At 40.4% G+C, this 24,934-nt stretch overlaps 1 protein-coding gene across 1 annotated transcript; it reads left to right on the top strand.

Annotated features, from left to right (window-relative positions):
• Positions 1-5,010: 5,010 nt before the first annotated feature.
• Positions 5,011-19,693, top strand: lhx5 (LIM homeobox 5). Its single transcript, XM_084935853.1, has 5 exons — positions 5,011-5,973; positions 7,755-7,978; positions 8,922-9,199; positions 12,029-12,194; positions 17,651-19,693. The coding sequence occupies exons 1-5, from the start codon at positions 5,801-5,803 to the stop codon at positions 17,998-18,000; spliced, it is 1,191 nt and encodes a 396-aa protein (XP_084791979.1). The 5' UTR covers positions 5,011-5,800; the 3' UTR covers positions 18,001-19,693.
• Positions 19,694-24,934: the final 5,241 nt, after the last annotated feature.

Raw genomic sequence — 24,934 nt, 5'->3', positions numbered from 1 at the left:
AAAATTTGAAAGGGAAAAGCCGAAGGTGTATGAGGGGAAAATATAACGATCGTATTTAGGGACTAAAAAACACCAAACAGCAAAACACCAAAATGAAGCCATGCGAAATTCACAGGGGGAAGATTTTTCTGACTCTAAATGTTAATTCTGTACTGTCTGGTCTGGGTTCTGAGGCTTCGAATAATGCGCATGTTCATTTTTCAATCTTTTTAAATAGTTCAAAAAAAGCATATTATAAAGATGTATTGTGTCCTACTTGTATTATCTATGCCTCAAAGCCCGGCGTAGCTTCTTACTTAGAGCATAGTCCTCATTTTCTCGGAGAAAAAAAATGGCTAAATTACATGAATAACTGACTTTACTCCAGAATTACGTGTTCTTTCATTTTAATGAAAAGGGGCACTGGATTTTATAACGAGCCAACCCTATATATGCCATCGTTCTGCCAGAAATACTCAGTAGACCTATAAATATGTATGAATACAGTCCTCGGCATTTATTGTCTTTTTGCAAAAAGCAAACAAACAAAAAAACTACTATCGAGCTGTTATTAAGCAATTTAAAATAGTAATTCAACTGAAATTATACACAGCCTGTGCTACACATACACACACAAATATATAAATATACATGTGATGGTTTAATGGATCTTAATGGTTTATTTCTCAATTGGAGGAAAATACATGTGTATGACATATGCAGACACTTTTCACAACAAATTAACCACGAGGAAGTGGAAAATTTGAATTTGAGATTTTGAGAGTTTTGGGGTTTTTTTTCCAGTTGAGATTGTTGGCCAAACCAAAGCCATATCTTTTTTATAATGACTCTGAAAGACTTATACATGCTCTTATTATGACAAGGCTGGATTACTGTAATTGTTTGTATATAGGTTGCAGGTGCAAAACGCTGCTGCTCGCCTTTTAACTGGGATGAGAAAACATGAACTCCAGCTTTTGCATCACTTTAACTGGCTTCCTGTCAATTTTATGATTCATTTTAAGATTTTATTGATTGTTTTTAAGACCTGATCTTATTCATGTTCACACTCTTGTCAGAGGTGGCAGAACTTTTTCAGTTGCTGCTAAAGTCTCGGGAATACCTTACCATTTCATAATCGAACCGCTCAAACTGTTTCTACTTTTAACTATTTGCTCAAGACTTATTTCTACTCTCTGGCCTTTAATTCGAGCTAAACCTTGACATATGTGTGTGTTTTTTTAAGACCTGTGAAACACTTTGCTTGTTGTTTTAAATGTGCTATACAAAAAAACTATACAATACTATACAAATAAGCATGACCTTTTCCACACAATAACTTAAACAAATGCCCTGAAAGAGAAACTTTTCAAAGGTATGCTAAGAAATATGACAAGTAGCCCTTAAAACACAGAATGTACATGAAAGATTGACAGAGCCTCTGTGTCTGATATTATTTACTTTACCTTTATGAATTGAATATCTCAATTAGTATTTTCAAATCATAGTTAATATAACATGATGTATATTTTATAAGTTATGTTTGCTATTAGATGAATAGCGCACAGTATTTTTTTTAGGGTGGGCCTACTGTATGATTGACAAGTCACTGTTAAATGAGTGTTTGGTGTCCTTGATTTCTTTGTTAGATCTACTCGTTACTTCTGAGATCTGGTTTCCCAAAAACAAGATGGTGACAGACAAATTGCTCAAGTAGAGGCTTCACAAACCAGTGGATGACATTACACAGGGGTACATCTATCTTTTATATAGTCTATATTTAACACTGTCAAACATCACATATGATAGAGTCAAACTGACTCAGTAATGTCAGTTATACAGCACGTCAGTTATACAGCACTATCTAAAGTTGGCTAACATTAGCCACCACAATTTAAACGAATAAAAAAACAAGTAAGGCTTTGGCAGCAAATCCTGAGCGAAAGAATTCAGACTATGAATGAATTCAAGGTGGCTTTTCTGAGAGACTGAATGTGATGTTCTTTTTCTTATTCTCGTACTTATTTTTAAATAATTGATTGTGTTAATTTATTTAAGAACCAAGACCGAGTGGTAGATTTAAAAATAACAATGCCCCCGGTGATGCGTGTCAAGCACGTGTGCATTCAATTATGCAATCTTATATGCATATAGGTGCATACATGCTTGAATATGAATTTATCTGTGAGGGCAGGGTTGGCTGCCTCCAGTGGGATAGAGGTGTTGGTGGTGCCGAGCAGGAGGAGACAGGAGCAGGGAAGATAGAGGGGAGCGAGAGAGTCCCTCAGGCGTGTCCGGGCTCTGATGGCTCCCCTGACAACCTCCTCTGTAATGGTCTCCCTCTCTCTCTCTGAGTGCTGTGAAATTGCAGGCCGGCGCTCTACAGCTGAGGACTCAGAGGAGACAAACGGCCTTTTAATTCAGAGCGCAGAGAGGTGACGGAGAGGGAGGCCCTAAGGGAGGGCTACCAATCAGACATCCATCATACTAACCTCTCCCCTGGGACTGGCCCTGCCAAAGAGGGGCCCTGGAGGTGGTCTTGAGCGTACATGTGCGCGCGCCTTTGGGGTTGGGGTGACACCGCATGCATGGGAGGGAGGTAGGAGAGGGGAGGAAGCGGTCTGCTCAGGTGTCTGGGCTGCGATGGTGCAGAGTGGAGGGGAGTGGAGCATTGAAGATGAGGTCTGAATTTGGGTGTGAGGGCTGAATTTCTTTCCCCCTCCCCATGTCTCCCATTTATTTATGTACCTGTTCTAGATTTACATTCCCATCCACCGCTTCTTCCCTTCAATTTAAGACTTCATTTCAGCTCGCAGTGCAAAGCAAGCACCTAAAAATGATCCAGCTGCTTCAACCTGATGGGGTGTTTGCCTGTTTTTAAGAACATTTTCATAAATCTAATCAGCACAAACATGCAGATTCTTCAGTGCTGTAGGAACCGAGACTGAAGAAAATCCCAGGTTCAGGGTTTGTGGACATTACTTGTGTTGTTTAAATTATCGCCTTTATTCCTCCTGCATTATGAATAAAACTACGGAGAGGGAGAGACCTGGATGCTGCACGGCAGAGATATTTTATGAAGACCTCTCAGTAAAGAAAGGTGACTGATGTTCAAACCACTTCAGATGTTGGTCCTTGAAAAATATGTGTTGTGATGGTCTGTCAGCCTGCATAAACAGTTGCAACGCGCAAACAAACCCCACCCTGTCCTTTAAAAACAAACTAATAATTTCAGAAGTAAACATGTTATTATTAAACGCTTCATCCAAATTTCTATTTAATTATTCTCATCTGATTTTGAAAGGTATTCCAATCTTTTTTATGCGCTGAATGACAAAAATCAGTCCTTCAGCACTTTACCATGCACAAAGCCTTTTTTTTATGCAGGCAAAAAGACAAAAAAGGGGGATTTTATTGCTAAACTTTGTATGTGATGAAACTAAATTCCAGGGTGCAGGTAAGTGAACTTTACTTTGTCTTTCATTTTTTTCATTCAAAGTTAATGTTTTATTAGGACATTTTTACTGCTCTGTTGGTGGGCTGCTTTTTAAGTTACTTTATAAAAGACAAATGTGTGTTTTGCCATTAGCTAAATGAGGTGATATGACTGCTGTCTGCACGACAGTGGAGAAGGAAGCAATTAAGGATCACAAAGAATGCATCCTTAAATTTGATGCCACGTGATTGTTAGTAAGGTCAGCTGATTCTCACTGGGGGAAAAAAGGGAAGCCTGCTGCTGTCCTTGGTGCTTGCTGCCTTTGGTACCATGGACAGCTCCCTCATTTTTTCTCCACAGGTGAGTGTCTCACTCTTTGGGTGGTGTTTAGCGTGCACAGAAGAGCAGAACAAAGCAAAAGCAAACAGAGCTTCTTTATTCCCTTGCACAGCTGCATTCAAACAAGAGGTTTGCCTCACATGCTCTTTTTCCCACTGTGGGCTTTTTGTCTGTACCTCCCTGACCCCCCCCCAACACACACACACCTTCCATCTCAGTTTGTGGGCTAAAGGTCATTGAAGCTTGGGTAATTCAGGAAAATTATTCAGCCTCATCTCTACAAAAACCAGATCTGGCCAGGTTAAACCACAGATACCTGTAGAGTAAATCCACACTTGGATGTGTGGCATCATTTTGATAAGAAAAACACTAATTTTTGCTTAGAACACTAACACTAATTATACCCCGTGTCATAGCCGAAAGGCCGGAGGTTCCTTTAAATGCTCTACACACCATCAGTGTAGCAATTTAGGAAGACAGTAAAAAGAGAAACTGAAGTAAGGAAAAAAACAAATAGGGTAGATAAGGAGAAAGAAAGAAAGAAAGAAAGAAAGAAAGAAAGAAAGAAAGAAAGAAAGAAAGAAAGAAAGAAAGAGAAAGAATTTTTTTATACATAGCTTCTGCCATCATGATGCATGTTTGGTAAAATGAAATTAAAAATATTGTGACCTATTTTTTTTTTAAATATTATCAATACTCTTTTAAATTTTATGTAATCAGTAAATATTCGTTATCTTAAAGCTAACATCTTCTTAGAACCTTTCATAGTAAAAGCACCTAAATGTTGATACAAGTATAGATAGATCCTAACAGTTTTCCTTTCTTCCTCTGTTAAAACTAACAACCTTGTTGTTTGTCTGTTCCTCTAAATGTTATCTTGAATGGCCTTCAGTCGTGTAAAATGAGCCAAAATTCACACCTAATTTCATTCAAATGAGGCCCCATTATGCTTAAAACAGTCTCACCCAACACGAATTAGCGCATCGCATGTTTGCTTAACTGCAACTAACAAAACGAGGCTGTTGGTAAATATTGAAATTCCCTTCGATTGGTGGCCACTCTGTTAAAGCGCCGGGTGACCACGCTCTCCCTATTGATGAGCTCCTGCTAATCCATCGCATTTCCCTGCAAATAGCTTTCTGCATGAGAAAAGGCCCGCGTCCCCCCTCCTCCTCCTGTCTTCGCCCAGCACAGCCTTGTTCGGCTACTCCCTCTCCCAACAAGCTACTTCTAGTCCGATTCATTTCAGAGGCGTGCCCGTTGTACCTATGTACTGACATTTTCACGTTCATCGCCAGTAAAATGTTCTGACGTTCATAGTCTAACCTGCAACTGATGCATTCCCTTCTAAAGCCAGTGCCGTCTCCGTGACCCACCGTGAAACTTCCTCATGCCTGTTGGCCTCTATCAGCGCCACTACAAACACCATGCATCCACGGCCTAGGTGTTTTCTGCTCAGGGTCCGCTCGGAGGCTACAGCTATGAACGTGTAACCATAACAACTGCGCTCTGATTGGCTCTTCTGGCACGGGAATTAACAAGGGCGTCATCCAATCTCAGCGCAGGAAGCGCGTCGCGCTGGCAAAACCTCGTGATAACCAAGGCACAGGGACGTGCAAGTGGCGACGTGAGGTGAGCCTGAAGGAAATTACTGGACCCCAAACAAAGCGTGAGCAAAAGGGATAAATTATTTAGAAGTAAACACGTTTAAAAAATGATGTTTTAACATTGAATTGGCGAGAAAACATGTCTGGTTTGGCCATTACGCAGTCCATCAGCTGGCGCAGCTGAATTTTTTCTCCCCTCTTCTCCTCTGGATTTGTGGATTGTGACAAGTAGCAGGACAGCGACCAAACAGGACCAGGACTACAGCAGTTTTCGGGGATTGTCACTCCGCTGCCTTTGAACGACAGGTCCCTCCAGTTTTCGCCTGACAGCACACCTCTCTGAGCCAAGACGTTGTTCCGCGTAAACTCGGAGTGCCCAAGTCCGAGCAGCGCAGTCCGCGTGGGTAGGTCGGCACTCGGCGTCCTGCAGGCCGGCGATATGATGGTCCAGTGTGCCGGGTGCGAACGGCCCATCTTGGACCGGTTCCTCCTCAACGTGCTGGACAGAGCCTGGCACGCCAAGTGCGTCCAGTGCTGTGAGTGCAACTGCAACCTCACCGAGAAGTGCTTCTCCAGAGACGGAAAGCTCTATTGCAAAATTGACTTTTTCAGGTAACTGAATTTGGAATCAAGAGGTCTTCAAAAAAAAAAAAGAGAGAGAGAGAGAGAGAGAAAGAAAGAAATCACGCTTTGATTCAAGCATTCGTCAACACCTTTACAATAAGGGAAATTATTTTGGGGTTAAAGATTGATTAAAAAAAATAGAAGAACAGGATGAAAAAAAAAATACAAATTAAAGCCTGGCACATAAAGTCGAGCTCGGTGCGCTGGACTCGGGTCATAGGCCACGTTAACCCGTACTTGGATTTTTTTTATGGTAAAAGGAATTTAAGATAAATCTAAAACTATACATTTCCCCTTATTTGTTAATAATATCCGTAATTTTTAAAATGCATTATTTTTACCTATCTCTGTGTGGTGACATTTTTAGGAAATGATATGAACCGTGTGGCGTTAAAAGGGGCCTCTATTATAAAAGAATGGACATATAAATATATTGATTCTGTATCCTCGTGTATTCTGTGCTTATTTTTTTTCTTTTCTTTAAAAAAAAATCTATTTCCAGCTCCAGACAACACTTTTATTTCAAACACCCATTAGGCTATTAACCGGTTCACAATTTCCAAAAAGTGTTCCAGGTAATTGAGTGATAAGTGAAGCCCTTGTTTGTCACTCTCTTAGCATCATTTTCATTTGTATGTGTCAGTTATTTTCTCCCAAATTGTCTAATGACATGTAAGACACATCAGCCTTTGTTGGGACGGGGCTATTATTGGCCTCGCGCGGCCTTGGCCGTCATATTACCACAGGTCCCATCAAGCGGTGGATTTAAATGGCCAGCCATTAGCTAGGCGAAACAGTAATCACCCTAATGTGTCCATTTGTTGTGTAAGTAGAGTTGTGCCCTTTCGCTGGGGGAGGCTTGGCCACGCATGTGAAAAGCGGATAGTGATGCGATACCATTGTAAGTGAATGGAAAGGCAAGCACAGTGTTAAAACAATGCTCCAAAACAAGGGTGCCTGCAGTCACCCAAAGGCTTAACCAGCCCCCGACAGGCGGACTTAAAATCCAGCTACAGCAGGCCCAAAGTGAGCCTTAAGCATCTGCTCAAACTCCTTCCATCAGTAAAGACATCTGTGCAGGCGAGAAATACTGTAAGCGTCACTCAGTCAAATGTGCTTTATTGCACTTCTTTTGAGAGTAATTAAAAAGAGAGAAAGGGGAAAAAACCGACTCACCCCGGCAAATGAGGAGGGGGAATTTTAGTGAATTTATTTTTGGGCTATTTGTGTATCAAATTGATGAGTCTTCCCACCCAGTGCTATTTAAGCGCGGGTGAATATGGATTAAGAGAAGATTTTCACGCTAAGATGCTCCTACTCTGCCTAATCCTATAATATATCCACGAGTACAATGTGTTGATTGTCACTAATACGTTTTGCGTGGGGTTATTGTCAGAGCACCTCAATCAAAATTAGGAAGGTTGTTTAAAAAAAATCTTTCTCTAAAGAGAGGTGCTCTGGTTGAGTGATTACCTGTTACGTGCCATATATTTACTAAAAACGTTACAGTGGATTATTATTATTATTATTATTATTATTATTATTATTATTATTATTATTATTATGTGTTAGTGACATTTGTATCACTTGCTAAACTAAAGGCGTTAAACCTGTTTATTCCTCCTAAACTAATATTATTTTAATACCAGCTTCTTTTTAGTATTAATGATTATATGATGGATGTGGGTAATTTCTAACAGACCCCTTTACGCGCTGCCGTCATAAAAAAAAAATCTCAATCTCACCTTCATTTTTCGTTTTCCGTGCAGGCGATTTGGCACTAAATGCGCGGGCTGTCTGCAGGGAATCTCGCCGAACGACTTGGTCCGCAAAGCTCGAAGCAAAGTGTTTCACCTAAACTGCTTCACCTGCATGGTGTGTAACAAACAGCTGTCCACGGGAGAAGAACTCTATGTGATAGACGAGAACAAGTTTGTGTGCAAAGATGATTATCTGAGCTCCGGGGCCATAAAGGAAGTCAACTTGAACTCAGGTAAGCGAAGCGACACCAGGCCTGCGCTGCGTTTTTGTCTCCCATTCAAACAATAAGCAATGATATCAATAAGAGGGCTGCTGAGGGCGTTGTTTATTTTAATGACCGTGGAACCGATTTAAAAAATAAAGAAAGAAAGAAAAGAAAAAAATCGGATGAATAAATTGGCAATCAGCATTTTAATGGACAAAAGAAAAGCAGAAGTGGCGGCTTTAAATATAAGTTGATGCTGAGCTTTTGCAGCATTCCGGGGAGAGCATCTCACAGTAACCTTATGAGATGAATACTTTCAATATTTACCTCCAAAGAACAATAGCTTTCTGTTATTATACGTCAGGGTCCACTGGGGATGAGCCTGTTGGTCTGGCCGTGTGTGCTGCTCCTCTTTCCACTCTATTTATCCTTATAAAAAGCTCAGGAGGGCAGCAACTCCACTCCACACCCTATTTACTAAAGGTGTCACGCGTCCCTTTTTCATAAACCTTTTGTTTTGATCTTCAATATAAATCTCTTCATTTGCTCGCAAATCTAATATGGCTGCATGCCCGTATATCATCTTTTTTTGTGTGCGTAAATTGGAGATGTTAGCGACTGTGGATTTTTTTTTTTTTGGTATTATTTTGCGCATTTGTTTTTTGCGTTTTGTTTGATACTTCAGATATTATTTAAGAAAAATAAATGTACAAATAAAGAAAGAAGGGAAAACAGAAACTGGGAGACAAAAATTCACCGAGGGGCGTAAAAACGCATTTCATTTACCATTAGGTAAAGTTTCGGATGCGTAATAGTCAGCAACGCTTGTGTGCATCTCCAAGGCTGATTAAAACAGCCCCCCACCCCCACCACCACCCACCGCACCCCGCCACCCCCCACCTTGACATTTCGGATCGTGACCTGACCTTCCTTCTTGTTTGTCCCCCCACCCATCCGCCCCGTCCCCCAGTGTCGTCGTGCACAGATAGGAGTTTATCGCCGGATCTGCAGGACCCAATACAGGACGACATAAAAGAGACGGACAATTCAACGTCCTCAGATAAGGAAACGAACAATATTGAGAACGAGGAGCAGAACTCTGGGGCCAAAAGGCGGGGGCCCCGGACCACCATCAAGGCCAAGCAGCTGGAAACGTTAAAGGCTGCTTTTGTTGCCACGCCGAAACCGACCCGGCACATTCGAGAACAGCTGGCACAGGAAACAGGGCTGAACATGCGCGTCATCCAGGTAAGATCAGCTGTGTTGTTTGTGGATCGCTGGAACTTTTTTTTTTCGATTCAGATGAGGGAGGGATCTGCGGCGACACGGACAGATTAGAGACAGATGACACATTATAAATCAAAGGAATTACTTTTTAATTTTACTGAAATGTGCAGACATTTAATTGAAAGCCTCATCATCTATTAGTGAAATGCCAAAACACGATGCGGACTATTAGATGGATATATGCCACATTTAAACGAACCCCACCACCTGCTGTATGTAAACTGTCTTCCTTGTTTGTTTATTTTGGCTTTATTTTTGTGTTGTGGAAGTATTTCATGAAATATATGGATTTGGTTGATTTTATTTTGTACTGTAGCATTTTTTTTTCCTAGCTTGTAAAAAAAACCCAAAAAAACCAAAACAGTCCAACATATGGAACTGCAGGCAGCATGGTGCCTAAAATGAGAGTTTCATGTTTGCATTAACAGTAGATTCACAATATGCAGAAAAGCATTGTTTTTAACGTTCACACTTACTTATTTTATTATTTATTTATGATTGACTTTTATAGAAATATGGTTACAACATTTGATACTTTTATTTAAATGCAAGTTTTTTTTTAAATTACTGCATTCAAAATCATAAATCACACTTTATTTTTTCTATAAAAAAGAGTCTCCTACTTGCGTGTAATTTCAGCATAAAAACATCAAAGCACACTTTGAACTTACACTAATACATTTTATTGATGCATGAACATAAGAAATACATTATTTGTAAAAGAATTTCCTTTTTTGGGGTGCAGACTGTGTTTGTTTCAGCAATAACATGTGATGCACAGCCATAAAATTAGTGAAAGGTTAGCTTTGTTTTTGCCAAAGGTAAGAGGAAACCCACATACAAACATGTTGTGCAATACAACACAAGCATACACTGTTTTTGGACCTCTCTGCCTGTCTTTTCATCCTCAAAACACACACACAGACACACATGCAAGCACACATGCTTGATGCCTGGGTGCAGACTGTGTTAGGATGATTAGCACCATCTCTGCCAACTGTGATGTGGCTTTTTGTGCACTCACTGTAATTATCGCTGATTTCACAGATTTACATACCACCCTCCCCTTTCCCACCTCTCCGCTCTTACTCACTTACAGCCCGTGCCTCTCCACCGCTTCATCTATATCATAAACTGCAGCCAGCATGTGTGAGTGTGCAGCAACAGAGCTCAATCGCTCAATGAATCAATCAATCATTCAATGAACCAGCAAACCAGTCGATATATCAGTCAGTCAGCCTGGGCTGCGATAAGCCCCCCCCCCCCATTCCACCTCTGCACCCTCCGCCCGTGTGTGTTGCTCGGAGCCAAAATGGAGGCTGCGTTTCGTCATCTTCCTCCCTGTTCAGTGTGTGTTAAATACCATTGCTCTCAATGCAGGGAGCCCTGTGAGCCACGCTGCTTCTCCAGCATGCATATGTAATCCCTAAGCAACGCTCTCTCAAGGGAAGCAAGAGCATTTCCATAAAAATGTACCCTACAGTTAGATGATTGTTCTCAATAAGCAGGTGTTGCGTTTGCCGCTGGAGCACAGAGTGCAGAGCCTAAGTAGTTTTAGGTGTATGTGTGGAGGGGGATATGTGTGTGTGTGTGTGTGTGTGTGTGTGTGTGCGTGTGTGTGTGTGTTTTTTCTTTTTTTTTTGTGAGTGTGTTTTTGTTAATCTGTAGCACAGTGGGATTCTCCCTCTGGCATAGCCTAGCTGGTGTGAACATAGATCATTATGCAGCAGTGAAGCAAAGGCGAAACGAGATGTGTTATGTGCTTATAATTCAAAGACATTCTTCCATATGATGCACCGTTTTGCAATTTTGAAACCCTCCTTTGTTTGTCTTTGAAAGACAGTTTATTTAATCTCAGTGGTTTAACTTCATATGGCTTTGTATTTGGGGCCGTTAATATTACTTTGCTATTCATCTGAAATTTGCAACAGGAAACTACCATCATCACTGGAAAAATGGAGCAGAAATTGTTCCTTTCTTGTTATTACTCAGTCATCGCTGGCTTTCCTAATTTTTCATTTTGATCCTTTTGTGCTTTCTTGACATGAACTCTAACACTGTAGCACAAAACGCCTCCCGATTCATTATGTGCAAACAACGATTTGATTATACCTATGTAATTCTTGTGTCGCACTGCAGAATGTTCATATGAGATTGAGTTCTTTGACTTTTTCTGTTAATGGCATTTTTATGGGTTTTTATACTTTAAGTTAGTAAAGTCATTTTTGAAGCTGAATTTCAAGCATTTACACCTCAATTAATACAAATGAAAACAGGCCACAGCTAATTGTGGTACAGTAAATACAGTTCAAAATGGGTGCAGAGGTGCCAGATAATTGGAAGGCAAGTACGTCGTGTCATTTCTGGGAAATAGTTTGCAGCTTCTGAATAAAAGCTCTTTAAAGGAATCAATTCATTTGAATTTAATTGTGGAATTTGAAAGTGGTGCAAACTTTGCAACACTGAGCATTAACAGTAAGAAAAAACCTTAAAACGATTAGTTGGTCCATATGTAATTGTTTTAGCTTTTCAATTGTGGTTCACAGATTTTCTTTTTGTTTGTGATCACACCCCAGTGTTACTCTCACATCCACATCATTTGTGCGTTTTTACAAGCTCTGCAAGGTTTACCACAGTTTGAGTGAATGGTGATTTGAAAAAGGATGATAATAAACTCCAAATTTGTAAAAAAAAAAAAAAAGAAAGAAAAAAAAAAGAAAGAAAGAAAAAAAGAAAAAAGAAAGAAAAAAGATGAGATCGGCTGATAACTCAGACCCCGGTTTGTTTCAGGTCTGGTTCCAGAACAGAAGATCCAAAGAGCGGAGAATGAAGCAGCTGAGTGCTCTGGGCGCCCGACGGCATGCCTTCTTCAGGGGCCCGAGGAGGATGAGGCCGCTGGGAGGCAGGCTGGAAGACCCAGACATTTTAGGACCTGGAGCCTACGGTTACTATGGAGGTAAGAAATGAACGCTGTGACAACAGATGCAGTGCTAGCACAAATTTAGTGCACACTTCTTGCTTTGTCTTTAAATACACTCAAACACCACACCTGCAGGTTCTTTACCTCTTGCAATATTAATGCGCAACATGGAGCGAGTGCAATAGCAAATATAATCTGTATCCCTGGTTTCACACACAAAAAAAGGTGATATTGTGTAAGCAAACTGCAGCTCTGAGGAAAGCAGGTGCCTAGAGGATGTTTTTCACATTGCAAGTATATCACATAAATCTGCTATATATTAGAATACAGGTGGAGCCCCAGTGTACTTTATTGGATCATTTGCTTTCACATTACTTTCTTGAATCCACTCATCTTTTGTTCAGAGATGAAATGATCAGGACTTGAGTCTAAGTCTAATCTCGTGCACGCTGCCCTCAGTTTGTGTGGTACACAATAACCAGCTAAGAAGCTTTTAACTGTTAACTGTTCCGAACACAGCTCTGTAGTCTGGTTATCTCAGCGCGCCCAGAGGAATGTAAATAAAGTTTCAATCCTGTTGAACTGTCACATTTGTTACATAGCTAGGAGAGAAAATGCTAGATAGGAGCACATATGTTCCAGTGGGACACTTTGCAAACAAAGCTTGCAGCATGGGTGGCATGACTGAAGTGTGATTTTTTTATTTTTTTATTTTTTTTGGCCTTTCAGAATGGTGAACTTCAAAAATGGCACCTGTAATGGCTCCACTATATTTGTGAGAATTGATTTCTGTGCCATTCAGCAATAGAAACACGTCTCCATTCTTGTCTCTCTTAAATTTTATTCAGCATGAAGTTGCACCTAATAACCCTTTCCAAGATCACAACTTGTGAGTGTCATTCACTTTCTGAAAAGTTGCTAGCTTCCGTCTTAAAAACACACCTGTGAGAGAAGAATACTTGTTCAAAGAAAGAAAGGGTGAGTTCGATAAGGACGTAAAAATGAATAGAAGATTTATTAATTTTAAAGAGAGATGCATTCATTTTAACCAAAGCCAGACACATACCTCCATACAGGAATATATTTAGGTATTGCTATATAAGATAAGCTAGACTTATTAGTGCACTAATTTACTGACCATTCTAATGCAAATAACTACAACGAACAACACCCTGATGAAATATTTCTGCTGCCACAAGGGGAAAACAAGGCATGCATTTGCACTTATAGTCCAAAGGTTTCATTAAAAAAGGAGTTGGTGTGTTGCTGAATTAGATTCTCCAGTTGGTGTAGAGATTGTCAAAAAAACATTGCTTTTTAAAGGTCATAAAAAAATAAAGAGAAAAAAGACCCTTTGCTTCAAAAGAAAATAATCTCAAGACAAAAGAGCGAGATAACAACACAGCGCTAACGCAACAGCCGCCCCACACTGTACTGCAGGAATAAAGCCGATACACCTGTCATGCATATCAGCAGTTTGTTTTTGATGGACAGTCTGTGAGCTGCTGTTTCCATACAGCACCTCCTGCACCTCTACCTGAAGGGCCCTGGCATTGAGGATACAATAAACCGAAGCCATCAAGGCTGCAACACAGGGAGTGGGAGGGGAAAAGAGAGGACAAAAAACCTCCATCCCTCGCTCTCATGTCTCTCGCTTTCTTTGCACTCTGCTTTTCACACCCTTTTGTCCCACGGCAGCGCAGGCCAGCCTGCTTGCCTTTATCTAAGCTCGCTGCCTCCTCGTGTTCCTCTGCTGCTGTTCAGAGCGAGGGATGCCTGTGTGTGTGGTATGATGCATCTGCATGTATGAGTGTAATTATAGTTTGCAGAGCTGACACTCCCCTCAGCACCTACCCTGGTCTCTCTCTCTCTCTCTCTTTCATCCGCACACACATGAACATACCACAAGCCAAGCTTTTTGCTTATCCCCAAGGTCAGCTGAACTAGCAGGAGCCTGTTTGGGAAATCTAACAATTAGCTTGTTTGCAAAACCTTTGATTATACCTCCTGATAATTTATAAAAAATAAATAAATAAAATAAAACAAAATTACACACTACGGCAAATAAATGCAGATCTTACAATTAGGCCGAATGTTTCTTGAGTTGTAACCTGTTAGTTCTCGAGCCTCCCCGTTTCGACTGAAATAGCAGCGAGAAGAACATATGGTAGGAGTGGAGAAATGTTAGTGTAGCATCTGGGGCACGGGTATAAAACCTGTCATCGATCTCGGTTCACGGCGGTGCTGAAACCGAATAGATTTAATGCAACTCTGGGAGTTTGGAATGAGAAACAGGAGGCAGGTGAAGGTTTGTAGTAATTGTTGATTAGTAGATGCAAAGAGTGCATAAAGTAACAGGCTATTTGTTAAGCCAATCAATTCTTTCTAAACTGTTTTGGTCATTGCTTATGATGAACAACACATGAAATAGAAAATCACTTAATATTTAATCATTTTAAAAATCACCTTCCAGACTTTTTGCAGTGCAAGCACTGCCTGTGGCTACTTGTCATCTGAGTCCACTGTGCTGGCTGTAGTGGAAGAATAATTGCAGTGCCTGTTTGAAAGCATAGCTGTGTTGATTTAGGATCGATTCATTTTGTTTTTTCTAATAATAGGGGCACATATTCATATAATTTAAGTTTCTTGTATGTAAGGAACAGGTTAGCTTAAAGCTCAATATACAACCTCAGGAACAGCTATAGTCTGTCTTAGTTATTAGATTAAATCTTCCTGTCTGCAACATTAAATCTCAAAAAGTACAAATACAAACCTTTTTTCAGGTTGACTGCTGTATATAGGATATGAGCTCCCCTGAAAACACGATTTGCAACATTTTGGGTGGTCTCTAAAATACTGACAATATACTACTGTTGCTATTCTGCATGTAGAATTAAGCTATTATATTGCATGACTACATGCAATCACAGTTTAATGTGCATTCTTATGGGTGGATTTGTTTCCTTCAGTCAGAGCTAGCATTTTCTTTTCCACTGTTTGTGCTGAGCTGGTCAAAAGAAGTCTTTGTGCTAAGCTAAGCTGAGTGGAACTGCCCTTTGGTGATTGCATTACATCTATGAGACAACCTCAAGAGTAGCATGGGCTGCCCTTAATAATAGCCTTGGCAAGACGAGTGTTCATCTTAAAGACCATAGTTGTTGCCAGTTTAAAACACTAAATGCACCATACACACTACATGCAAAGAAGTTACAGGGAGTTTGCAGGGTTGATTCAGTAAATGGTTACCGGCTTCATATCTGCTACATTATTTGATATGTTTAAATTTAGTATAGGTTTCTCATTTGTAGCCGAGACCAGAAGGTCATATTTTGTGTTTCGACTGGCAGATTTCCAGGTACTCTGGATCAAAAGACCATCTTATAAGCGATGATAATCCCTTAGAAAGTTGTTTTAATTATGCAGTCAACAGGGACAGTCTTTGGGGATGTCACTGTTTATTTTTGACACTCAAAACTCTTCTTCTACTATGGGAACCAGAAACAAAATTGTGCTGTAGAAGTACGAGCGAGGAAACACAAAGAGATGTCTGAAACCTCTAAGAGGCATAAGCATGCCAGTCAGTGTCAAAAGTTAACCAGAAAATATTTATTTATCCAAGTATGCAATGAAGAACATCTTTGAAAGCAACAAAATCTGTTATTAATGTGTCAGTTGTTTGCTGCTTTGAAGTGAACGCCAGGAGAAGGTGCAGATGAACCACGGTCCTGGCTCAGTCTTTTTCAGTGTTATAGAGGAAGCATTTTAAACATGAAGGTTCTGCAACAGATATATTTTTAACCATTCTGTATGATGCATCTAGTTGATCATTTTGACACTTTCTGCACTATAAGAGTAAATCTACTCTTATAGGTGTAACAACATGTTGCACAAAAATCTGTGCAATCAAAAGATTAATTCTATTGATGCCAAAATATTTGGCTTTTTTAATAATGTGACTAACGGTCCAAAATGTCACAATGACCTGCTTTCATTTCATGATTATCACAGTAATGAAAAATTCACTTGTAACAATAAGCTAATCTGTAACTTTGCTGTTTGTTGTATTTTATTTATTGGGAATTAATTAGCCTTCAAGTGGCTGAATAGGGTCATGATTGAAATCTTTCCCACCACATATTGTTGATCTACTTACAACTTTTTGTAGTTTATGTATAAAATATTTTTTTTATAATATATTTTTTCTCTTAATTATGGATTCCTGGCTAACAGAGCTAGAGTAGAAAGATTAACTACTGCAGAAGCATTAAGGCGAATACTTAATGCCCAAAGTGCTGATGGAGATGAATGGGTTAATGCTGTTAATTCATAAAAATGACTGAAACCCATAATTATTTACATTAGAAATTCTGAGAATGTCAGATAAATGATAGAGCACAGGTATGGTGAATGACCTCACTCGGTCATTTTCATAATTAGGTAGTTTGGTTGCATGAGGGTTGAAGTCCAAAAGCAAATTCAAGGTTGTGGTGAGAGATTAGGGAAATAAATGTGTACAAAAACATACAGAATGAGCAGTTATACAGTTATTTATGATACTAATCTTATACAATATTAACATAACATTGATAATAAACCTTTAAATATCATGGTTGTCATCGGGGCTTAGCTATCATGACACTGTATACAAACACAGTGGGAACATGGCAAGATGGAGTCACGCTGACACGATGCTGAAAGCACGATGTAGTGGACAAAACGGTGGAGAGAGGTATAAATAAAAAGGAGAAATAGCATGAAAAAAAGATTTCTAACAACATCTTAATGCCATTCTCCTTTTCTAACTTTTAACATCTGAGCTGTTCTTGCTAATTTTGCTTTTTTATTTTTTACTTTTTCAAAATTGATTTTGTGTTGTGAAGTGTTGGTCAGATGAAATGAATAAAAAGATGTCAAACTGTGTGGGACATCTGGTGTTGACCTCTGACATTTCTTTTGGACTGGTTGAATAATAATAAAAATAGCCATCAAATAATTCTTAGCTGAGTCATCAACACTAAAGTAGAGAAACCACCCGTAGTTCAGCAAATAACCACAACCCAGTAATGTAGAAGCAAGCGACAGCGCTGGTGTTTGTCATCAGACCTGACAGAGAGAAGCAGCCGACAGGACATGGCAGGGCTGCAGGGAAGCTGGAATCTCATTTTGGAATTTCTCATCCAAATCCAGAAGTTTCTGCAGGGGAATCCATCGAGGTACACGCATGGCTGCGAGCTGAATGAGGGAGAGGGAGATGAATGCACTGTGTAAGAGGCGAGAGAACTGAGGTGGAGAGGTGTGGAGTTGTTTATACACTCAAATGAGGCTGTTGGAGACCGGTTGGTTGGGAATTGGACATGATCAATTTCACCACTTAGGTAGGGGTGGAGCCGTGTGTATAAATGTAGACTGCTTGGGGGAACTGTAAGTGTTTTATGTATCTGATAGAAAGTCTAACCACATGTGTTCTCTTCACACATGTGTTCTCTTCACAGAATACCAAGGTGACTATTATGGACCAGGGAGCAACTACGACTTCTTTCCCCATGGCCCTCCATCATCACAGGCTCAATCTCCGGCCGACTCCCCCTACATCCTGGGCTCTGGTCCCGGAGCGATGGAGGGTTCAGGCCACCACCCACCAGATGACCAAAGGTTCACGGACATGATCTCCCATGCGGAAACTCCCAGTCCAGAGCCGGGCTTACCAAACTCACTTCAGCCTGTCCCGGGGGAGGCATTCGGGGGTGGGCCCAGTCCTCCTTTCTCCTTGGCCAGTAATTCCAGTTACAGCGCTCCAATGTCCCACCAAGGCCAGGAGATGGGAGAAACCACCGCTTGGTAAAGGACAAAAACACAGGGACCATTGCCTAGGCTGAATGTCAGCCTAGTTAATTCAGGAGATGAATTAAAAAAAACAAACAAAACAAACAAAAAAAACCCATTGTGGGGTGAAAATTACAGCTCAGATTTTTACGGACTGATTTTCACAACTGATGAACTGATGGACAGAATCAAGAATGGGATAGCTTGTAGGAGAAAGTAATATTTGCTGCCCAGTAGACACTCCAAAGCATATCCTTTCCTGGATTACTGGACTTGAAATATATATATTTAAAAAGAAAAAAAAAATGCGATTCCACCCAGCAAAAATGCTTCTCGCCTTCCCCTTGACGTTAACGACGGTATCATCTAATAGGGAGAAATGCCAAAGGGGACATGTTTAGTTCTCTTAGTTTCTCACCACCTTCTTTAAGACATTGCTTCAAAGCAGTATTAGTTTCCATTCTGTTGCCCTTCAATGCCACTTCACGCTCAGCATAACAAAGGAGCCGGTTTTGATACATGCTTTAATGTTCATCTACAAACACGCCTGTTTCAATCGAGGCAGCTTATTTTAAACATTCGCCAACATGTCAAATCAAAAGCTGCCACTTGATAGACACGCTGACACCTCCAGCACGGCACTGACATTCTCTAGCCCACGTCTCAGCTATAAGTCCCTTAATGCACACAAAGCGTTCTTGATCATAGCTCAAAAGAAGGATGTCTATACCATTATTCAAAACACGGACACAATTATACAGACACTTGTACCCACACACACATACACACACACGGACAAATCTCACACCCATCGAAGCGGCCCTGATAGTTCTGCTCTGCACACTGCTTCACCTGACCTTCCTTTTGTTACTGTCCCTTTTAAAAAACATGTTTTAATGGAATTGATTTTCAAAAGAACATTGAACCCATAATGGAGAATGTCCTTCAACAGCTGAGGTCTCCTTCCTCTAAAGAGAGAAAACAAAAGAGGGGGCAGACAACATCTGTGACATTACCGCTGTCTGCTCCGAAGCACTCATTGCCATCTAGTGGCCACATTTTAAAGGCACAGAGAATTAAAATAAGCTCAAAAGCGGCAGACTCGGGTTGTGTGTGTGTGTGTTTGTGTCTATCACTGTGTGTGTGAACATCTTTGTGCTTCAAAGGACAAATTCTCTGCATTTTATTTCAGACCGATCAGGGCCAAGTGTCACCACAGCTGCTATTTGAAAAGTCCGCCTTTGTTAAAACATATTAAAAGAATGATTATTTTTTGTCTCTTAATTCCTAATTTCAACTCCATGTCATTCTTTACTCTCTCAGCTCAATCTCATCTCTACACAAAATGTCTCAAACAGACCACATCTAACACGAGGAATGCTGTTTTTTTCTGCAATGAGTTAGCTCTACTTGAAATTTTGTTTTCAGATCGTCTGTATTTCCTTTCGACATTGTTTCAGATGTAGGAAGAATGTGTCTTTTTTTCTGTTGTATGGAGATATTCTTGGATACAGGACTGAGTGGGAGCTTGTCTGTGTCTTTCTGAACGCTTGCGAGTGTGTATGCTTGTTCATGTGTGTGTGTGTGTGTGTGTGTGTGTGTGTGTGTGTGTGTGTGTGTGTGTGTGTAGATTTATGGGGGGGAATTGGGGCAAGGCTGTATTATTTCTATGTAAATAGCACTGGTAATAAAACCTTCTCTTATAACTTGAAGATCTGGTTTCTTGCTTAGTGTCGTCACACATCTTTTCTTTAATTTGCTGTAAAGCAAAGTAGTACTAGCACGATTTCAAGGCAGCCATAATTTGCTTTAGCTACTCATTACATTTGAGAGAACAATATCGCACTCTTAACTCAGCTACACCTGTTTAGCATTTACTGTGCTGATAATGATTACAATAAGAAAAATGATTAGCTTGTTAAAATTATGCATTACAGTAAAACTAACAGCCCAATAAAATACAAAGCAGTTCATATTACCTTGATCCCAATCAGCTATAACACATATATCTTTGTTAGGACATTTTATAAAAAATTAATCAGTTGTAACACTTTTGATGTTACTGATACTGGTGAAGACACTTATGGATAAATTCAATTTTAGGGTGGTTGCCAGCCTCAACACATGCAAGAATTCACTGCAATGCAGTGGCGAGCTTTGACTACTTGTTTTACCAATTGTGTTTATAGTGTGTGGATTAAATGCACATTTATTTACTTTTTTGACTATGAGGTTAAAAACACAACATTAGCATGTGATTAGCTTACAAAAATTGTCGTGATGAATATCTTACCCATATGGAAAAGATATATATAAATCTTATAAAGTTTGTATCTGTCTTGTGTGAAACTTGTATGAAAAGCATACAAGAGTGAAAACAGATATAAGATCCCTTGAAAAATTATATAAATGAAACTTGTATGTTTTGGATACTTACTAAAACAATATAAGAAAGTAATGAGAAAATGGCCACTTTCATGAGTAAATCATATAAGCCTTATATGATTCACTATATGAAGTGGGCCACATCTTATGCAAGTCTTTTGTAAGTTTTTACTATTTCTTTTCCATATGGGTAGCTACCAGCGGCAGAGGCAAAGTGACATTACCATTAATCTGGAGTCATGTTTAATGGTTAATTTTGATTAAGCTGAATATTGTCTGTTCTGTCAATACTATTTTTGCTCTTCACCTCCACTCATGGGGGGAATGTCTGGCTATCTGTTTGCTAAATGCTCAATAACCAGCTAGTTGGTTACTTGGTAACTAAACAGCAGGGACTAAACCACATAACGACTTGTAGGATTGAAAAATAGTCAACATGTAAGTGCTAAAATGCATTTCTCCTAATGCTAATGATGACTTGCACCCTTACTCCAGCAGTGAGTAAAGTACCGATGAGGTCCTGCATTAAAATGATCAGCCTCTCCTTGTCTCTCTTTCGCTATGGTCGGCAGCAGATCACATGACATGTACTAGCAGCCAGCATTGATGGGGGGCAGTCGGCTCGAGTCACTTTGCTGTGCAGAAGTGGATCAGTGAACTCACCACACACTAGGACAGTTTACTGTGTGCAAGCAATATGTGCAACACATTTTTTGTTGCAATTTTCAAGTAGGGTCATGCTTTCAAACTAGCTCCAAGCTAGCAAATGACCTTTTTTTAGTTTCAAAGAGACGTGAGGGTATCTCCCAAAGTTTGACCTGCACAGGCCCATCCACTCACTGTCCTCCTCAGTCATGCTGTTACCACCTTTGCTGCAGAAGCACTAAAATGTATAATCCAGGAAGGGATGGATGCTGTTCACCGTTTTTAAATTCCTTAACAAATGATGTGGCTTGTTGTGGGAATAACTGCACTAACAGTTTGTGCTGTGACAGTAACATTTTATTTTATTTTACAGTGGTCCCTCACTATAATGCGGTTCACCTTTCGCGGCCTTGCTGATTCCCAGATTTTTTTTTTTTGTGCAATTTTGCAGGCTTTTTTTTTTTTTTTTCTTACAGCACTTTGTGTTCTGCGTCCTGATTGGCTGTAGACCATTGTCAATCAATCTCCTCCGTGCCGTGTCTCCTGTACAGTACAGAATGCATTCAGCTTGTCAAATTTACATAAATCTTCGATCGCTAGCAGTGCAACTCTGAAGTGCTGGACCGTATGTTTGTAGGTTTTCTCCCCAACAAACACAACAATGTTGACTAAACGTTTTGCACCATCAAAGCCGCCTACGATAGCACCCAAAAGGCGGAGGAAGATGCTAACCATCGAACAAAAAGTAGGACTTCTGGACATGCTAAAGGAAGGTAGAAGTTACCGTATTTTTCGGATAATAAGGCTAATTAAGCAAAACAAAACAGTCAGATAAGTCAAACTTTACTCAACTCATTCTTCTTGCTTCCTCTACTTCCATACCATTAATTCATTAATGTTGAATTCTTTCGCAGCTTTTCTATTCCCGTGTTTTGGACCTGTAAACAGGGTTTGATCTTTGGTTTCATTCTATAATACCGGACTTTTTTTCTACAAAGGTTTGAACTTTGAGAGTGTTTAAACAAGAGAGAAAAATGTGAAAATGTTCATGCCTGTCTGAGAAAAGTGTATAAAGTGTGTAGTGAGGGGCTTTACAGTCTTAAAACATCTATAATAATTGTAAAAAATGAAGTTGGCTACTTCGCAGATTTCACCTATTGCAGGTTATTTTTAGAACGTAACTCCCACGATAAACGAGGGACCGCTGTATAATGTTTGTGTGTTGATGCATCTTGCTAATCAATCTATTGGTCTCATCTAAATATGAACTCTTTTGGCAATAATAAACAAATAAATAAATAAATAACTACACAATGAAAGAAAGGGATGCTAGTAGCTGAAATCTTGAACTTGAGGATCCAAATTAGTAGTCCACAAACTAATGAATGACATCGCGTGTGTCATGTCCATCTTTTATATACAGTCTATAAACTGGAAAAACAAAGCAGTTAAAGACTACGGTGACTGTGGTGACAATACTCTGTGGATTTGCTATTGAGAGCCTGCACATTGCAAATAGTGATTTGAGTTCCTGCTATTATAAAACAAATATTGGTTACCGTAGTGCAGTCATTTAACTTGCAATAACACACTTGAGTTAAATTGACTGACGAAAAACTAAAATGCACCATGAACAGCAAGATGAAGAAAGCATAAATCAAATTCTTTTCTCCATCCCCTTAAAACTGGCTCTGGAGTCAAGATTTGTCTAAAGCCCCCAGGCACAAACCCAAGACCAGAAATCCCCTTCTTGTATGAAACTGACTTCAGACCAGTGCCCCTTGGCAGCCTTGTCCCTCTCCAGGTCCCTTGAACCCCCCCCCCCCCCCACACACACACACACACACACACCTCCTCATCCCCCCCTTATCCCCCTCTTTATCCCCTCCTCTCTCTGTGGGGCCAGGTGGACAGACGGTGGCCAGGTCTGCAGTAATTTTCCCCCTGACTGGTTTTAATGTAAAGGGTAATGTGAGAGGAGACAGGCAGACACTGTGTGTGTGTGTGTGTGTGTGTGTGTGTGTGTGTGTGTGTGTGTGTGTGTGTGTGTGTGTGATTCTTATACATGTTAACACACTTGAGCACACACTTGAGCACACACAGAGGTGGATGTGGTCCTCAGCATCTACCAGTCCATTACCAAAAAGCTCTACATCCTCTTTATTTATTTCTTCCTTGCCCCCTTTGTTTACTCTCTGGAGTTTTTTCCTCAATTCAGGTTTTTATCACTCCAACCTCTCCAGCAGAGCAAGATACACAGTCTCTCTTAGACCCTCACACACACACATAGGAGAGAGAGAAAAATTCTGGCAATGTATTGGTAGTTGCCCAAAACAAGTCAGCTCTCTGTGTATATGCATACATGTATATGCACAAATAGAATAGCACAAATGGCACACACATGCACAGAAACTTGTACCAAGGCCTAAACACCTCTGGTAACCTTCACCTTCCTTTCACCCAGTAGCATCTGGTTATCATTCTCTCTCTCTCTCTCTCTCTCTCTCGCTCTCTCTCTCTCTCTCACACACACACACACACACACACACACACACACACACACACACACACACACACCTACACACACACACACACACACACACACACACTCTCTTTAAGGTGCACATTCACAATTGTGCAGCCTCTGGATCATGCACACACATATATGAGAATGCACACACACACACACACACACTCACAACAATCCCATTAACATCAGTACGTTTGTAATGGATGTGTTTGCGGTGCTGCTGTGGGAGAGAGGAGAGACCTGAAGTAGCTGTTATAAATCACTCGCTTGTTCCCCCCTCCCCTTATCACGTACAAACACACACACACACACACCCACACACACACACACACACACACACACACACACCCACACTCACACACACACACACACACAGAAGAGTCCTCTATGGCATCACTACATGGGGCTCCCATTCACTAACTCTGCAGCAAACACACACTCTCACATACATATGTGCATAGCCGTTCCCCCCTTCTCCTTTCTATCCTTACCGCCCGGGGTGGGGAAATCCTATTACCCTATGAAGAGGAGGAACACATCATTAATTACATTCACATGCTTTTTTACACACACAAACATGTATGTATGCCAGATTTCCTTGCAGCACAGGCTTCGTCACTTAGATCACAGCTACTCGCGCTGCCACCAAACTCAAAAAATAAGCTGTATCATGCAGCTATATTTTGTAAATTTATCTGCCAACTGCTCTTGACAAGTGACATTAAAGCTGAGCCACTTTATCTGATGGTGTGTACGCACGCACACACACACACACACACACACACACACACACACACACACACACACACACACACGCACACACTCAAACATAGGGCCCCTGCCTTCACAAAAGGAATATGTCATGACGTGGAAAACCAAAGTTACGATAGCTGAGAGAGATTTCAGGGAACATGGACAGGCAGATCAGGGACTGTCAGAGTGTCTTCCCCAGATTTATTCAGAGCCTCAGCAGCCTTTTCAAGGTTTGCAGGATAGATGGGTGCCATAAAGTGATACATGCTCACTATAACATGAGTAGAAGAGGAGGAAGCCATGCACAGCTAGGGTGTCAGGGCTGTACAAGCCAAACTAGAACTAGAACTTGACTTTAATCAGGGAACGGGTTTTGTTTATCTTGAACAATAACTGTTAATATTTGAGTTTTGGTCTCTGCCATAAACCATAGCTACATTTAAAGAACAAATTAGAGCAAAGGATGGAGTCCTGAAAAGAATTTTTAAAAACATAATTACTTAAATTTGGTACAGAAGTTCACAAACACAATTTCACAGCATATATGTCATATGTGAAGATGACAGATGGATAGAGTCACTCACTTCCTGATACATAACGAAATAATACCATGGGATACTTATAACTGAGAAAAATCTCT

Source organism: Perissodus microlepis, chromosome 7 (genome assembly GCF_051167445.1).
Source record: "Perissodus microlepis isolate ML-2025 ecotype Zambia chromosome 7, ASM5116744v1, whole genome shotgun sequence".
Taxonomy (NCBI): Eukaryota; Metazoa; Chordata; class Actinopteri; order Cichliformes; family Cichlidae; genus Perissodus; species Perissodus microlepis.
This window is presented reverse-complemented; position numbering and strand designations above follow the sequence as displayed.

What these genes read in the sequence shown, in the direction of transcription:
- lhx5 (XM_084935853.1), top strand. Translation starts at nt 5,801, where the DNA reads ATGATGGTCCAGTGTGCCGGGTGCGAACGGCCCATCTTGGACCGGTTC. An exon ending in GGAAGTCAACTTGAACTCAG is followed by an intron (nt 7,979 to 8,921) that starts GTAAGCGAAGCG and finishes CCCGTCCCCCAG; the next exon opens with TGTCGTCGTGCACAGATAGG. An exon ending in AGCCTACGGTTACTATGGAG is followed by an intron (nt 12,195 to 17,650) that starts GTAAGAAATGAA and finishes TTCTCTTCACAG; the next exon opens with AATACCAAGGTGACTATTAT.